Source organism: Odocoileus virginianus, chromosome 11, assembly GCF_023699985.2.
Source record: "Odocoileus virginianus isolate 20LAN1187 ecotype Illinois chromosome 11, Ovbor_1.2, whole genome shotgun sequence".
Classification (NCBI taxonomy): Eukaryota; Metazoa; Chordata; class Mammalia; order Artiodactyla; family Cervidae; genus Odocoileus; species Odocoileus virginianus.
The window spans coordinates 36681483-36698768 of NC_069684.1; the positions used below are offsets into that span (position 1 = coordinate 36681483).

The window sequence follows — 17286 nt, forward strand, 5'->3', positions numbered from 1 at the left end:
CATTTGGGTGATGTTCTATTTACATGGCCTGTATAAATCTCCATTGGGAAATCATCCTTCTAAAAATATTCTTATTTGAAGGAGTGGGCAAAGCAATGTTAATTTAAAATGCTTTGTAGCAAAGCCTATCAATTGAAATGAAGGGAATATCAGCACCTTTCTAGTTGGGGATTTGAAAAGTGGAATTAATTGCAATAGGGATAAAGTAGAAGAAACCACAAATTATCTTGTGCCTGAAATCCATTAAGAAGCCTGATAGCTTTAAGAACTAGCAGGGTGGGTTGTCTGTCTGTGGAAGTGTTACGTGAAAGGGGCTTTGTGTTCCAAAGGTGGGGAAATAGATTAATGTTGAATAAATCTACAAGACTCAAGACTCTCACAGTGCATTGTTAAGTATGTAAAAGCAATAATATATTGATTCTCTATTGTACATAAAATGTGACTAACTACTGTGAGAGCTCCTTTTCTAGCGGAAGAATGTAACAGTTTTTGTGTTGATAATTTACCTAATGCCCTTATCTAATTAGATTATGACAAATAGGTTTGTCATTTTGCAAGTTGTGTTTTAAACTTATAAATGAAGCCGTCTTTTAGGCTTATGGTCGCCACATTGTTTTATTCAGTTTCCTCTGTAAAGGATCTTGCGTTGTTTTAATTTTTTTTTTTCTGCATCTAAATTGCATGATTTCCAAACCCTGTACCATCTGAATTTTGCATTTTAGCACTTGCACTATTACTCAGCAGCAGTAACATGGTAACACTTAAAATGGTATTCGGGGACCTCCAAAGACTAAACTGACAAGCCTTCAAGAAGCCCAGGGGTAAGTTAACTTTGTCAATGGCATGGTTTTAATCCCTTATTTACACTTGTATAAATCTAGTTACCAGTCTTAGAAGGCTTTCAATGTTGAGTAGCCTTCTGTTAACATGTTTATGGTACTACATAGCTATGGGTATTTAATTCTACCCTAAAAAAAAAAAAATTGAAGTTTAGAAGTAAACTATTTGGCAAAGATTTGTTTTTAAAGTCTTATTTGGTCATCTAAATGCATTCATTCTAAAAACTTTTTTGAACCAGTTGAATAAAAATTTTTGTTGCCACCACAGTTTAGTGTCTGGAGTCTTACTGGAAAAATACAGTTTCTTTTTTTATTTATGTGACAGAGATGCTGGAAAGTTACCTTTAAAAAGTGAGTCTCTAGAAGTTGCACTTTATATGTACAAGAGAAGTTATTTGAAATCACAGTGAATTTCTACATAATGATGGTGATTCTGGCTAGAAAGAGAAATTTTGTTGAGTGTTAGGTGTTAAAACTTTTTAAGGAGGCCAATTAAATGAAATATTTTAAGGTTAGGTCAGGGCTTAAATTTTGTCCTTAGGAAAAAGATGTTGAGTACATAGTAATTCACATGTATGTGATAATTAGAATAATTTTTTGTTGTTGATTACTAGGAGAGTAACTCTTAACTGTGTATTTAAGTTCTGTACTCAGCTGTTATATGATCTGTAATCTATTTTTTAAAGTGTACCCAAGTATTTCATGTTCGTGGTAAGAAGAAAAAAACACTACATTTACCAATAATACCACCACTTATTTTTAATGTATTTCATCTTATGGAAATGCCACTTTTGATTCAACTAACTGTCTTCTGAATTTGAACATTATTTAGGTTATTTCCAAGTGCTAGGAATATTCTCACAGCTAAGTTAAAATCTTAGCATTGTAATTACTAGGTCAAAGACTATGCATGCTTTTAAGACTTGTGAAATATATTGCCAAATTGTCCTTTAGAAAGTCTCTTGTCTTTGACAATGTGAAATAGTGCTGTTTGTGTTCTTTGTTTGGCAGTTTTTTCTAATTAAAAAATTATAGTGTTGGTTTTAACATGGAAATCAGTCTATACCTAGGCCAAAGTGTTGCTATTTCCAATTTATCTACCCAAGAAAAACATTCAAAGTAACTCGTGAACCAATACTGCTGTAATATATAACACTCTCAGATCAATAAGAACAAATACAAAAACAGTTAAAGAACATGAACAGGAAATTTCCAGAAATGCAAATGGATAGTAGAAAAAGACACTGGACTTCATTAAGTAAGTAAATGCAGATTTAATCCACGAGTTTGTAATGGATTAGCCAAGATGAGTATCACTACAGTGGCTTATGTCCCCTTGAATCAGAGTTAAGTGGTGGAAAAATGGCTAGTGGACACGTGCCTGATATGCAGGCTCACCTGCAGTCTGGGTCGGCTGGGGTGGATCGGCAGTGCTCATGTTCATGTTTCTCAGGTCAATTTGCCGCTAAGATCTTTTACGGGTATTTTTTTAAAACAAAGAATCACGTACTGGCTGAAGACACAAAGTTAAAAATTACTATTAATGATTCTCTTGATCCAGGGAATGTAGTTTATGACTTTGGTGTAGACCCCATACTGATCTGCTTCCCCACAATTAATGGAACCCCAGGACACTATTCCTCCCACAAACCACTTCTGGGTCTCATTATCTAGAAACACTAATGCCCCCCCACTGTCACCTCTACAGCTGTCCTTGCCCCCACTTTGCAAGCCAGCGCAAAGCATGTTATCAGTTACCCTTCCCTCTGGATAGGACTTCTTTTCATAGGCAGCGGTACATTTTTGATGGTCAACAACTGGTATGTCAACAAACTTTAGATTTCTGGCAAGAAACCCCCTTTGGGTTAATCCCCATCCAGATGCAGTTCCAATGTCATTTGTCCTCATGAAAGATTCTGCTTCTTTTCTTGGCAAACAAATAGGCATGATGTTGCTGTTGATTACAACTTTGTTCTTCAGTTTAATCAGTGCTATGTCATTATCGTAACCAGCATCATGAATGTAACTTTCATGTATAAAAATGACCTCGGCCCAGGCTTGTGTGTAATTAGGTGATATTCTCTTCAGGGCCCCCATTCTGATCTGCAGGGAGGCAGCATCTTCTCTTTGGTCATACACAGCATGGGCAGCCGTTAGGATCCAGCTGTCATACAGCAGTGCGCCTGCTGCCATGGTTTTACCTAGTAACAGCACTTGCCAAGGAAAGTAACCAAGTTTTGCATTTTGTCCTCCATATATACGACCTTCTGTAGTACGGGTGGATATTCCACACACTGGGGAAAGAAGCAGATGTATAGAGCCTTTACAGAAACCTGATGGTGTTTTTCTCCAATTATTACCACTTTGAAGTTATCAGTTACTCATGTTTGATGTCAGCCAAAAATTGCATCACACAAATTGGTGTTTGTCCACCTATACAGGGCAAGTGAGTGTAATATATGTTGTTTTACTGCTTAAAACATTGTTCAAAGATCTGATAAAACCATTTGGTATTTCTTAGCTCCTCAGAAAATGAGGTGAGTGAAAATTAATTTGTAGAAACTAATTCATTTTGCCAGAGTAACTTGGTCTTAGGACTGGGAAGTGTTCAGTAGGGCCAATAGGAATTGTCTGAGCTGGTATGCGCAGAAAGTGAAATGCAAATGGATAGTAGAAAAAGACACTGGACTTCGTTAAGTCCATTGCTTCTATTTTCCTGCTTGTAAAATGGGGTATCTACCATGTAGTTCTGGGAAAGCAGAAACTCGGGTCAATATCATAGGATTTGCTTCTATTTTTCTGCTTGTAAAATGGGGTATCTACCATGTAGTTCTGGGAAAGCAGAAACTCGGGTCAATATCAGGATTTGCAGACTACTTTCACCTTTGAATATTTAAATGTTTTAAAAATGAGAATGTTACAGTTGTAGCCAGGAACCTTCAGGTTCAGGAATTATTTCTGGTCTAGTTGTTCCTTCCAGACACTAGACTTTACTGTATATTGCTAACTAAATATGCTTATTAATGTAGCAAATATGTTTCCTCTTGTGGCAGAATAGTCTTATGAAAGCTTACAAACACTGTGTCAACTGAGAAGACTAAATAAACCCAGTAGCAGGGGTAATGGATATATTGTTACTTTTCTAATTTTTTTCTTTTTTGTCAACTATATCTTCAGAGCCAATTCTGGCAAAAAAACTTTTTCTAAGTACTATTAAAAGGCAAATTGCATTAATGTTTAAAAACTAGATGTCATTGGAAACAATTGCTTAGGGAAATAATGAGGTTATTAGCTTTGGGTTATAGCTTTGGTAATAGCATTTCTATAGAGAAGAAACGTAACAGAAGAACTCATGTTTATAAATGTATAAATGGTTCAAGATAATTTTAAGTATCATTTAATTTTTTATGCTTGCCTAGTTGTAAGGTCAAAAATAATCATATGACTGATGCAGTCAGCACCTAACAAACCTCTCCATATGGAAAGGGGTAATGAGAACATACTATTTGGAAATAATAAGTTGGTCTAAGAGCCAAGTGCTGAAGTTACATTTCTGCCTACACAGCTAAAGCGCTACTTACTGTCTCCTACCCAGTTCTACTTTCCATCAATTACAAATCTCTTGTATAAATGTATCCATTACCAGGCTCACAGACTGGGAGTGATTTTTCTCCTTTGGAGCTCGTCCAGAATCCATCAGCCTCACACACATATTTACCTGCAAATCATTGGAAAAACAAAAATGTTTAACTGCATGTAAACGGTGGTTGTCATTTGCTTGAATACCCCCTTGAAAAATGTTGATTCTTGAGCATCAGTGGGAAATAGAGGTGTCTGAATAACCGTTTTACATGATTTCATAAATAGGAGGTCTCTGCATTACCATGTTTGCTTGCAAAGTGGAAACCTTTTAGATGTGTAACTTGAATATGTATCAAGATCTCAAGTGCTTAATGATAAGGTTTTGACTTGTTAAATTAAACCATTTGGAATATATTGTGTGTTTGTGGTAGTCATTTACTAGATAAAATCTGTTTTCAGATTCTTGCAAATTGACATTAAAGTCACAGTCACTTCAGCTGCAATATTTCACTTAGCAGGTGGGAGACGTGCCTTTTAATCTTTTGCCTAGCCTTAGCCAAAAACGTTGGGTAAGTTTATTTTCAGATCATGAGGGCTTAGGTTCCAAATATCACCCACCCCCAACTTGGAACAGTTTGCTTACCATCGTTGGTTGTCATTGTGTAGAGCTCATTACAGCGGTATTTAACCACAGCCCTGTACGTGGTCACCGCAGGACCCGTGATGTACTCCACCTGGCCACTGGGTAGATTGTCAGGAGGGCCACAGTCCACAACTAATAAATAATGGGAGAGGGAAGTCAGTCTGTACCAAATTCTAACATTAATGTGTGGAGATTGTGATGATGGTTGGCTGTGTGATGCTGTAACCTGAAGGCATGTGGACATCACTTCATCTCTGAAAATGAGCATCACCTTAAGTGTGGTTTTAAAGCATCACTGCTTCCTATCCCTCAACAAATGGCTAGGTTGAAGTGAAGGCCCTGGGCAAGGAGGGTAGGATGCTTTCCCTAAAGGAAGGGGATTTGAAACCTTTTGGATGGACTTAGCACTCTCACATGTAAAAAAAGTGGTTGGCATTTGTTGAATATCTCCTTGGGCAACAAAATAGCAACAGAAGAAAACAGCATGGTCTGCAGTTGGCATATACAGTCTGGCTCCATGTAAACTGGTGCAATTTGGTTAGCCTTAAAGGTAGAACAATATAAAGACTGAAGGACTCAGCTTGTTATGACCCTTAGCTTTTTAGAAGACCTAGAAGTCATGCTACCTTGAGCTTGGGTTGGAGTTCATACCTGTTTGGACATTAATGTGAAATAACCGGTTTGTGAGAAAGTGGTATCAGTCTAAAAGTCATAATTTTGTACACAATAAAACAAAAATTGTATTTCTGTGGACACTAAAAAAAATAATACTTGGTTTTCAGCCACTTAATAGCAGTGTATCTGGCTCTGTGCCAAGTGCTTAGTACACTTTCTCCACAGGTAATATGCCCATAACCACAGAAGTGGCAGAATCAGGGCTCACACCCAATACCTCTTAGTCCAACACTCCCTCAGTGCCAGCTCTTCCTTACTGTTTTTTAAACTAAAATTGGTAGTCTGACAGGAATATAAATTTTAGAGATGAAAATATTTAAATTCCCCTAGGAATTTTGTAGAAACCTTTGAACAAGATATGTGAACATATAGGTACAGAGGTATTAACTACAGCAGCATCTGTAATGGTAAAATACTGGAAATAAAGATCACATGGACTGAAAATCATAGGTAGGTCTCATGGATTACTAGACAGTCATTAATAAGAATGAGGAGCTCTATTAATGCTTGAATAGATGTGGAAAGATACCCCAGCAATTATGGAGGGGAAGGGTAAACTGCAGTCAGATTGAGAATCCCACTTTGTTTCAAAAGTATGTAATAGTGAAATACATTAGTATGAATAGCATAGGAGATAAAGAATGATGTGAAGGAATAGACCCCAGTGTCCTAAAGGTATCAATAGTTTGAGGATTTGGGCAAGAGAGGTTTTCACTTTTTGTTTTGTAAATTTGTTACTTCCACCAACATTGATGCTTTTGAACTGGGGTTGTTGAAGACGAGAGTCCCTTGGACTACAAGGAGATCAGTCCTGAATATTCATTGGAAGGACTAATGCTGAAGCTGAAACTCCAATACTTTGGCCACCTGATGTGAAGAACTAACTCATTGGAAAAGATCCTGATGCTGGGAAAGATTGAAGATGGGAGGAAAAGGGGATGACAGAAGATGAGATGGTCGGATGACATCACCAACCTGATGGACAGGATAGCCTGGCATGCTGCAGTCTATGGGGTTGCAAAGAGTCAGACACGGCTGAGTGACTGAACTGAACATGTAACATGATAATTCATTAGATACATGATTCAGTTCACAAAATGGTAATGAACAGTGTCATCCCAGTTTGATGTGGGTATATGTCTGTGTGTATGTACGTGTATATATACATACACATACCACAATTACCTGCATCAAATGGTGGCCTGAACATGTTTACATGTGTGATATGTCTAACTGAAGAGATATATACCAAAAGAGCAACAATGGTTATACTGATACAAGATTATGAATATTACAATGTTTGTAATTTTTCTCTATTCCCCATCTTTGATGAGTACTTTATACTTAGAAAAGGGCGTCCCTGGTAGCTCAGACAGTAAAGCATCTGCCTACAATGCGGGAGACCCAGGTTCGATCCCTGAGTTGGGAAGATCCCCTGGAGAAGGAAATGGCAACCCACTCCAGTATTCTTGCCTGGAAAATCCCATGGACTGAGGATCCTGGTAGGCTACAGTCCATGGGGTCGCAAAGAGTCTGACACGACTGAGCGACTTCACTTACACTTAGAAAAGTACTTTTGAATATACTAAAGCAAATACTTTTCCTAGTAGCATGGTCCCATTTTAACCGCGTAAGAGTGCACCTAGACACTGAGTAAGAGAAGCAAACTTGGAGTTCAAGCCCTGATAGATAAAATCATTTTCTAAAAAGACCAGAAGCAGCTGCAGTCGTTGTGGTCACACATACGTACTTCTGCACTCTGGCATCAGTCGGTCCCAAGATCCGTCTTTCTGACAGGCCGCAACAAATGATTTCAGGGGTAAATTACCCTAAAGAATGGAGAAAACATTACTTTCCTTGTTTTCATCATGAAAGCACTCCTCAAAGCTCAGTCCCACAGTAGTCCCTCTTCTAGTGTTTTGAGAGATGCTCCCAAGGAGAGTGATGAGCCCATGTGACACACAGCCCAGCTACCTTGATGCATGTCTGTGCTTGGGATGTCATCTATGCGTGTGTCTTTCTTAAAGATGTTGACCTCTTGCCACAGTTTTTGTTTTTGCCTTCCATTTTAATCCAAGAACATGTCAGATCTCAAGTTCCTGCTTTTGCTGCACCATTTAAGTGCCAAAGGGTGATGGTCAGAAGTCTGGGAAAGGTCAACCTGATCAGGCATGGAGTGAATGTGTCTGGATTTTTCTAGCCTGCAGCTATTAGCTGGAGGAAATTCATTTAAAATACTTCCTTAAGCTTCACATGGGTGTTCTCAATAGGTTCCATCGCTAATATCATTTAGAGGGACATTTTTGACATTGAGGTATTTTTCTTTTAAAAAAAAAATATTTATTTTTGGCTGTGCTGGGTCTTTATTGCTGTGCACAGGCTTTCTTTAGTTGAAGTGAGCAGGCTTCTCATTGCAATGGCTTCTCTTGTTGCAAAGCAGAGGCTCTAGAGCATGGGCTAAGGAGCTGTGGCACACAAGCTTAGTTGCTCCACAGCATGTGAGATCTTCCCAGGACCAGGGATTGAACCCGTGTCTCTTGCATGGGCAGGCAGATTCTTAACCACTGGACCACTAGGGAGGTCCTGAGGTATTTTTCTAAAGCAGACTTGAAGTGAAAGAAGGTGGCTTTGACAGAAGCTTTATGCTTCAAAGGAGAGCAGGATGATTTTTTTTTTTTTCATCAGAGACTGAACAGGAAATACTAAAAAAAAAAAAAAGGACAGACTTCCCTGGCAGTCCAGTGGTTATGGTTAGGACTTCAAGCTTTCACTGCCAGGGACTGGGTTCAATCCCTGGTGGGGGAACCACAAACTATGAAGCATGGCATATAAATATATATATATATTTATCTTTAAAGATGATGGTTGATAAAACTAGATGTTAAATAGATGTTTATTTTAAAAGAAAAACTAAACAGGTTTGCAGTTCAAGGAGCTATGGGAAGAGCCTGCCCAGAAGTTTGCGAATTGAGAAAAGTGTCTCATTTTTTCCCCCTCCACAGGACTGGATTGCATAGCCAGCTATCATTTCAATGTTATTACTTTTTACCATTGGGATTCAGTGACAATTTTGAAGAACATAAAGAGGACATGTTAATCTCCTACCCGTGCCCCTAAAGCAACACACTAAGCATTTTTTTAAATTATCCTCCCTCTCTCTTAACAGTGGTCACTGTTTATCACTCTGCAGAATATACTATTTCCAAGGGGTGCTTAATTTTTTGTGGGCCCAGGAGTTGTTTCATGTAAAGGTCATTTGACCAGGAGGAGGAGTTTGATTTAATGCAAGGTGATAGCATAGAGCACAATGGCAAACATTTCAGCTGCTTTACCAAGAGCTGCAGTAATGTGTATGAACTGAGAAAAGGTGTTCATTTATATCACCAGCTTTCCCCAAGACAAAGCTTTTTTAAATAGCAGAGTTCTGGGACTTCCCTGGTGGTTCAATGGTTAAGAATCCTCCTGCTAATGCAGAAGATGTAGTTTCAATCCCTGTAGGAAGATTCCACATGCTGCAGAGCAATTAAGCCTTTCATCCTTGTGCTCAGGAGCCTGTGCTCCACAGCAAGAGAAGCCCACACACAGTAACTAGAGAGTAGCCCCTGCTTGCTGCATCTAGAGAAAGCCTGAGCAGCAAGGAAGAACCAGCACCGCTATAAACAAATTAACCAGTTAAGTGTTTTTTTAAAAATAGCAGAATTCCTAAGAATAGAAATTTTTCTATAGCCATTTTTCTTATTAGCAAATGTATCATTTCTTTGAATTTTATTGTTTAATCACAGGGAAAAGAAACCACCATGCCGACAACAGCTGTTTTCCCATCTTCCTTTCACATACTTGCTGATATAAATATGATTGTGGTTGCAGTTAGCAGTTTTACATTAACTTACTTGCAGAAGTTCATAACCAGTCTCGCAGAAGACTGAGAAGCGATCTTTCAGGATGTATTTGGCTTGCACAGGGGAGATGTGGCCATTAGGTGGCGCCAATGGATCAGGGCAAGGCTGAGCTGAGCAAGGAAATGAGACATGGGTTTGGCTGTGGTCTACAGCAGGCAAGTCTGAATTGAACAATTAGAAGTTCTTGATTTATAAGTGAAACACTTAACGTGTAGAGAGAGCTTGCCACAATGGGATAGAGTTCTTAAGATTTAAATCCAAAGGCAAGATTAAACCCTCCATTGCTTATTGTACAAATTAGGATTTGTTGTCTGGCCTGGGCTTCAGCCAAAGTGATAGAAAGTCAGGCATGCAGTAAGAGAGCATGGTCATGGCAAAGGGCATGTCTGCTCCCTGCCAGGCACCTCACACACACTGCTGAGAACTGGGGGAGCGTAACAGGGGCGGGGCAGGGGTGGGGGGAAAGAGCTGGACCACATGCATTTAAATCACAGGTAAGTCTCACTTTCTTCATCCATAAGCCTCATGAGACTGTTTGCTCACCTGTTGGGGCTTTGTGAGGACTGAGTGTGAAGCACAGATGAACGTGCTTTGCTAATAAAATGTTAGTTGCTCAGTCGTGTCTGACTCTGCGACCCCATGGACTGTAGCCCGCTAGGCTCCTCCATCTGTAGGATTTCCCAGGCAAGAATACTGGAGTGGGTTGCTGTTTCCTTCTCCAGGGTATCTTCCTGACTCAGGAAGTGAATTCAGGTCTCCTGCATTGCAGGCAGATTATTTACCGGTTGAGTTACCAGGAAATAAGCACTGGGCAGGAGGTGGTTGCAGCCAGGGAACCCTCCCAGCAGACCTCGTGGCTCAGAGCCAGACTGGCACCTGGGAAGTCTCTCCTGTCCCTCATGAGCACTTGCCCACAGGGCTCAGGACTGGCTTCCACTTTGGCCCCCAAACCCTGGCCTGTTATCACCCCAAGCCTTCAGCCCATCCCCCATGGCTGACAATCCCCCAAGGCCACCCCTCAGCCCACGCAGGCCATTTGCCTGTCCCCCACTTCCTCCAGCAGCCGATCTCCATGTCCCTGGGTGACTCTCAGTCCCATGTAGGCCCCAGAGTCTCCAGGGACATCCCAGGGCTTCCTGAGGCCATCTTAATACCAGGCCAGGGCCTTGCTCACACCCTCCTTCACACACACCGTCAGGCCATGTGCCGGCCCCTTCTCATTCACCAGCCTGGCAAACCTGACTTTTCCCTCCTACTCACCCCAAAACCAGTACTCCAGGTTTAGAAGTTTTATTACTTTGACCCACAGGAGAACAAAAGGCCTTTAAAAAATGAAATGTTTGGGACTTCCCTGGCCATCCAGTGGTTAAGACTTTACCTTCCAGCGCAGAGGGGTGTGGGTTCGATCCCTGGCCAGGGAGCTAAGATACCATATGCCTCAGGGCCAAGAAAACAAAAACAGAAGCAATATTGTGGCAAATTCAATAAAGACTTTTTAAATGGCCCATATCCAAAAAAAAAAAAAGCTGCCAAAGTGCCGGTCTCTGCCCTCCTGACCAGGCTCTCATTCTTTCCCACATGTCCAACAGAGGTGGCCCAAAGGTTAATCTTTGTTAATCCAAACTCCTCATTTTAAAAATTAATACCTCCTTCACACACACTCCATGCCTTCTGCATTAACCCACCAACCTCCACCTTTCCACAGAGATGTTATCCTTCACTGGATAATTGAGACAGCACATCTTAGGAAAGTTACGTTAAGAGGCTCAGTGTCACATGGCCAGGAAGCAGGTGGCAATACAGCTGGGACAACAAGCTGGGCAGCCTGACCCTCAGCCTGCACTCTCAGCACAGCTTGGACTGCAAGTACTTTGCTTTGGAGCTTCTCCAGTTCAGTTACTCAGTCCTTCCAAAAACATCCTGAGAGACCAGTTGGCTGAGAGTGTCAACTCTCAGGGGAACAGTCACATCTAGTGGTCAATGCCCAGAAGGTGGGGGACTTGAACTTGTGTCTAAGGAGGTAATACCAAGAACCGTCCAGTGTGTGAGGGTCTATCATGAGGAAGAGGTGGGGAAAGCCCAAGGGGCCTGGAGGGTGGAGGCGGATCAGGGAGGCAGAGTGTAGCCCCAGCTGCAGATGCTCCATCCAAACCCTCTGTGATGGGAGCCTCCATCTCTGCCCACCCCATCACACCCAATGCAGCTTCACACCAAGAAAGATGGAGCCTCTGGGCTTTTGCACATAACAGCTCCCTTGCCCTTGGGACAACACCCTTCCATATTCCTCCCTCTGCCTCTCCCTTCTCCCCTGAAGCAGGTTATAAGACCCTTGTGCGACAGGTGTCTTCCCTACACTCAGAGGGAAGCCTTACCATCGAAGACAAATGGATGCCAAGAAGAATTCTAACAAACAGGGCTGGCTACATCTGAGTCATTGTAAGGATTGAGGCTGAAGCTGAAGCTCCAATACTCTGGCCACCTGATATGAAGAACTGACATTGGAAAAGACCCTGATGCTGGGCTTTCCCAGGGTAGGAGAAGAAGGGGATGGCATAGGATGAGATGGTTGGATGGCATCACCGACTCAATGGACATGAATTTGAGCAAGCTCCGGGAGTTAGTGATGGACAAGGAAGTCTAGCATGCTGCAGTCCATGGCGTTGCAAAGAGTCGGACATGACTGAGCGACTGAGCAAGTTTCTCCCAGTTCACCACCCTTACTTCATATTCCTCAGCCTGTCACACTCCTCAGCAGACCCAGCACAGAAGTACATAGCTGTCTCTCTCGGTCTTCATTTCCTTAGGAAGGCACCTGTACCATGTAAAATGTGGAGTGTGTGTGGAGCGTTAGTCACTCAGTCGTGTCCAACTCTTTGTGACCCCGTGGACTGTAGCCCACCAGGCTCCTCTGTCCATGGGATTCTCCAGGCAAGAATGCCGGAGTGGGTTGCCATTCCCTTCTCCAGGGGGAAGTGAACCCAGGCCTCCTGCATTGCAAGCAGATTCATACCATCCGAGCCACGAGGGAAGCCCTGGTGCCACATAAAACTTACATGAAATGAACAAGTATGCTTTTTCCCATTAACCTGTCAGTTTGCTTTTCAGACTCAGCCAGGGACACTAAGCAGGTTAAGGGAAACTTTTCCCTTCCCAGTTTCCGGGGCCCAGGCAGGAAGAGTTCCATCCCATGTGGCTCCTTGATGCTTCTGGAAGAGCCCCTACCTGCCCTCACCTGTGCTGCTGTATTGGACCTTCCAGCCCATGTGGTCCCCTGACTGATCAGTGGTAAAGGTGATGGTCACGGTACTGCTCTTGGTTTCAATCCTGCGGGGCAATGTCTTCCCGCAGAACGGGCCGTATTCTGCCTTGTCTGTTCGAATCTGAAAGCGGAGAGATACCCGTCACCCCAGGACCTCCCAGGCCAGGGTGAGGTGGGGGCCAGAGGAACCAGACCTTGAGGGAGTCGTAGGGGCACAGAGTCTCAGGGTGCGTCTCCACGTCAAAGGACTCCACAAAGTCCAAGATGACATGGAATCCCTCCTCCAAGTGGATGCTGTAGGTGCAGTTGGAGAGTTTGGGGTATGGCTGCGGGTATTCAGGGCTGCTGAGCTCCCCAGACCGGGCAGTGAAGACCTGGCCAGAACACAGGGCTGGGGAGAGCGGGGAGGACAGGCAGGGTGAGCCGGGCACAGCAGCCTCAGGCTACTGGTCTAGCTCAGACACCAGCTCCAGAGGCTCCTCCAGAGACCGGACACCCCACCCAGGGGCTGAAGGGACAGTTTAGGGAGGGGGTTCCTCTGGCTTCCAGGCTTTAGCTGACACGGGCAACACTTGAATGTACATTCTCCAGGGGCTGCACTCACACCCCCAGGGAAGATGGGGGCCCTAGGCCAAGGCTTCCGTTGCAGGGATCACTGGGCCAGAGTCCCAATTCCAGGAGTGAGGGGTGTGGGATCTGCCCAGGGGGAAGAAGGCACCAAGAGAAGTAAAGGGACTTTTCTTATTCCCCAGGAATTGGGTGGGGGGTGGATGGGAGGAGAGGTATCTCCTTGGGCTGAGGGTCACCCACCCACCCCTGACTCTAACAACCCCCAAGTTCATCTGCACGGGACTCCCATCCACCTGTACCCCCAGGCCTGGCCAGTCCAGCCCAGCCTCCCTGGGGCCCTCCCCTCCACCCACCTTCCCTGGATCAAGGCTCTGCCTTGGGGGGCAGCTGAGGGACGTTCAAGTCCACATTGATCACAGATGAGTCTGGTGCCCATGTTCCCCATGGAAACAACTGACTCTGCCTTTGAAGAGGGAAGTCGGCTTCACTCATGGGAGAGTCCTGCCCCCCTCCTCAGGTGGTGGGGGGAGGGGACATTTCAGGAAGTAGGAGCCCAGTACCGCCTTTCTTCTTCTACGTGGCGGCTTCCCAGGGTGCAGAGGCAGTCAGCCCCAGACGTGGGGGACCAGATTACCCATCAGTGAGTTGATGGGCAATCAGTTCCCATCCATCAGTACCTCCCTGGCCTCTCTGCTCTGGGTCAGACTCCCTCAGCCCAGCACACACAGGACCTGAGTTGCCCTTTGAACAAGAAGTGGACCCAAGGATGCTCTGAGCTCAGTCCTTGGGTTCCTGGTAGGGGAGCAGCAAGAGCTTGGCTGCCCTGTGTGAACTCAAGCAAGCCTATGCCCCTCTCTGGGCCTCACGGCCCCACCATCAAAATAAGCAAGCAGAGCAAGCCCTTCTGGCCAAGGAGCCTGTGGCCCCGTGGAGGGGGCCGCCCCCAATTGGGGCCCCTCAGGCTGAGATGAGGATGGAAGAGGAGAGGGGCCAGGGAGCACATCACAGCCCTCCCCCGCTGTCCCCCCAGAGACAGGCAGCAGGTGGAGGTGGAGCCACGTTTATTGTTAGGTCCAAGGGGGAGGTCAGCAGGGGCTGCAGGCAGCAGCAGACTTGCCCGACCCAGACTGGAGCCAGAGGGAGGCTAGAGGCTCTGCGCTGGAAGAGAAGAGAGGCAGGGAGAGACACGGGGGAGGGGGCTGAGCAGGGGAGCAGGGTCAGCTTCGAGGGGTGCGGCTGCTCACTCCCCAGGGTGCCGGCTGCTTTTCCACCCAGGCCCCTGGCAAAGGTGCAGAGGGGCATCCAGGCAGTGGAGGACAAAGGGCTTGGCTGGCTGGGCACCAAACGGCAGCTTTGAGCAGGCCCTGCCCCCACCCTGAGGTTGCATGAAGGGAAGCTTGTGTGAAGCAAGCCTGGCCTCCTCCCCCTCCATCCTGGAGCCCTCCCACCCCAGGGAGGGCGAGCCCTGACTGGCCAGGTACAGAGTGAGGGCCTAAAACATGCTCACCAAGTGAATGAGCTGAAAAGGACGAGAGTGAGCCAAGGACGGGGCAGAGGGGGGTGAGGAACTGGAGAATATGGATGAATGGATGGGTGGAAAGACTGATAGATGGATAGATGGATGGGTGAGTGGACAGATAGACAGATGGGTAAAGGATGAATGGGTGGATGGTGAGATAGGTGGATGGTGAGAGAGGACAAAAGACCAAGAAGGGGCCACCACCTAGGAGAAGTATCTATAAGGCCAAGGCCAGTGGTCCCTTCAATCGCCTGGGCAGAGCACCTATGGCCTTGAGAAGCCAGTGGGATCTTGGGGCAGAGTGGGGGCTGGGCCAGACATAGTGTCCCCCCCTTTCCCCCTTTCCAGCTGTGGCTCACCTGAGCAGGTGCGCTTGTCCCTGTGGAGAACATAGCCCACACGGCAGGAGCAGTAGAAGCCGCCCAGGTGGTTGTGGCAGTGGTGGTCGCAGGTGGGGGTCTCTCCTGGGGGCACCTGGCACTCGTCAATGTCTGGGGGAGGGCCAGGCAGACAGGCAGCAGCAAAGGGGAGGGGATATCACTGAGGCCTGGGCTCGGGCTCAGAGGCCCCCAGCCTCCCAGCTGCCCTGAGAGAAGCCTCCTCTGGAATGAAGGTGGCTTGTGCCCGGCCAAGTGCCAGAGGCCAAACAAAGGTCACTGTGGCCTTCCTGCAACAGTTGGAGGGAGACCTCAATTTCACCCTTTCTAAACCAATGAAGGTGAAGCGTCCTGCTCCACGTAGCCAGGCCAGCGCAGGGAGCAGCCTGCAAGGGAACCCAATGGGTAGGCCTCTATACAGGTTTCACTGAACTCTTAGAGCAGCCTCAGGACAAACACAGAGAGGTTGAACCACTTGCCCAAGGCCACACAGCAAGTCCCTGCAAGAGCCAGAATCTGAAACCAAGCATCCAAGTCCACATGCAGACGCAGCACTCAGGCCGGCGGGGCTTCACCTGCCCATCTGCAAATGGGCTCACCTGGCCCTTGCATCACAGGGGCCCCCGAGGATGTCCTGGCACAGAAGGGGGTTCAGTCTTAGCACCTGGCACAGAAGGGGGGCTTAGTCTAGCGCAGAGATCATGGCCTGTTAGGGATATTTGCATTGTGATGATGTCAGACCAGGTGTGGACTCTTCCGCTGGTCTGGCAAGAAGCCAGCCTCAGGGACCGGAGTGGGGGTGGGGAGGAGACCAAAGGGAGGACCAGTCCTGCCGAGACCAAGTCCCGCCCCCACCCCCGCTCACCCTCTGCAGAGTAGAAGGCCTCGAAGCCCGTGAACGGCTTCTCGTTGGAGTAGTCGGAGCGGAAAGTGACTTCCAGGCTGGAGCCCGGCGAGCGGAAGGTGTCGTTGCCGGGCGCGCGCTCCGTGTCCGTGCTCTCCGAGCCGCAGAGCGTGGCCAGCTCCTTGGTCCCGGCGCTCAGCTGGGGGGGCGGGGGGTCACGGGGAGCCAAGGCGCGACGCCAGGCCTGACTGCCCTCCCGCCCCCCGAGCTCAGACCCTGCCCCCAGGTGTCCCAGCCCCCCGCCTGCCCTGCTGGCACCTTGACGAAGTCATACTCGCACAGGTAGGAGGGCTCCAGCTGGAAGTGCGTGAAGTAGAGGCGCAGGCGGTAGCCGGGGGGTGCCGTCAGGGCCCAGCGCCGCTCCTGGTTGTTGGCGTACTTGTCGGGGAAGCCGGGCGATGCCAGGCGCCCGAACACGGGCTTGGGCCACTGCGGCCCCGAGGACGCAGCCGCTGAGCCCCACAGCAGGCCCAGGAAGACCAGCAGCCTGAGGGCAGTGCAGGGCAGGGGCGGTGAGGCCTGCTCTCAGCCCTCACCCTTGCCAAGGAGGTCCTGGGGGCTTCCACCCACCTCATGGTGCACTCCGTGTCCACCGGCTGACTAGGCACCTCACCTTTGATCTGTTTGTCCAGCGCCTGGCCCTGCCCCTGGCCCTGCCCCCAGCCACCCTGGCCTTCTGGGAACAGACCCCATGACTCCTGCCTGCCCAGATTTCTGGGCAGCGACGGTAGGATGCTCTAGGAGCCAGGGGCTGGGTGACGGCCAGGAGGCCTGCGAACAAATGCTAGCTCTGTCTTCTTCACCCTTGACCTTTGGGGTTCCCCAGGAGTGTGTGACTTCTGAGGTCACTCGGAGTTCTGGGGACAGTGCTTCTAGGTGGACATGGGGGAGGCACATAGGCATCTACCTTTCCCTCCTGGCAGAGAGAAGAGGGGAGCTTTAAAAACACGAGTCCACAATGATGGGGAACATGGGAAAGGATGTGGAATTGGCATTTAGGAAGCTGGAGAAACAGATGG

General features: G+C 46.7%; 1 protein-coding gene across 8 annotated transcripts; it reads right to left on the reverse strand.

Moving 5' to 3' along the window:
• Nucleotides 1–2093: 2093 nt before the first annotated feature.
• On the reverse strand, nucleotides 2094–16941 carry MASP2 (MBL associated serine protease 2). 8 transcript variants are annotated; one of them, XM_020891242.2, is made up of 11 exons: nucleotides 16838–16937; nucleotides 16526–16754; nucleotides 16229–16406; nucleotides 15346–15477; nucleotides 13092–13288; nucleotides 12871–13018; nucleotides 9630–9748; nucleotides 7490–7568; nucleotides 5065–5196; nucleotides 4483–4557; nucleotides 2094–3133 (listed from the first exon to the last, which is right to left on the reverse strand). In XM_020891242.2, the coding sequence occupies exons 1-11, from the start codon at nucleotides 16840–16842 to the stop codon at nucleotides 2367–2369; spliced, it is 2061 nt and encodes a 686-aa protein (XP_020746901.1). In that variant the 5' UTR covers nucleotides 16843–16937; the 3' UTR covers nucleotides 2094–2366. The 8 variants fall into 8 exon arrangements, 7 of the variants coding, with proteins under 7 accessions (XP_020746901.1, XP_070330376.1, XP_070330377.1 ...); XM_070474275.1 differs by lacking the exons at nucleotides 16526–16754; nucleotides 16838–16937 and adding an exon at nucleotides 15963–16027 and having other exon boundaries at nucleotides 16229–16302; XM_020891388.2 differs by lacking the exon at nucleotides 2094–3133 and having other exon boundaries at nucleotides 4221–4557; nucleotides 16838–16941.
• Between the last annotated feature and the right edge of the window lie 345 nt (nucleotides 16942–17286).

Bases quoted from the DNA above. Each gene is read 5' to 3' on its own strand.
- MASP2 (XM_020891242.2), bottom strand. The intron at 4,558-5,064 runs GTAAGCAAACTG...AATGATTTGCAG, and splicing joins CACAATGACAACCAACGATG to GTAAATATGTGTGTGAGGCT. The intron at 3,134-4,482 runs GTAATGGATACA...TTCTTTCCCCAG, and splicing joins ACTCCCAGTCTGTGAGCCTG to TGTGTGGAATATCCACCCGT.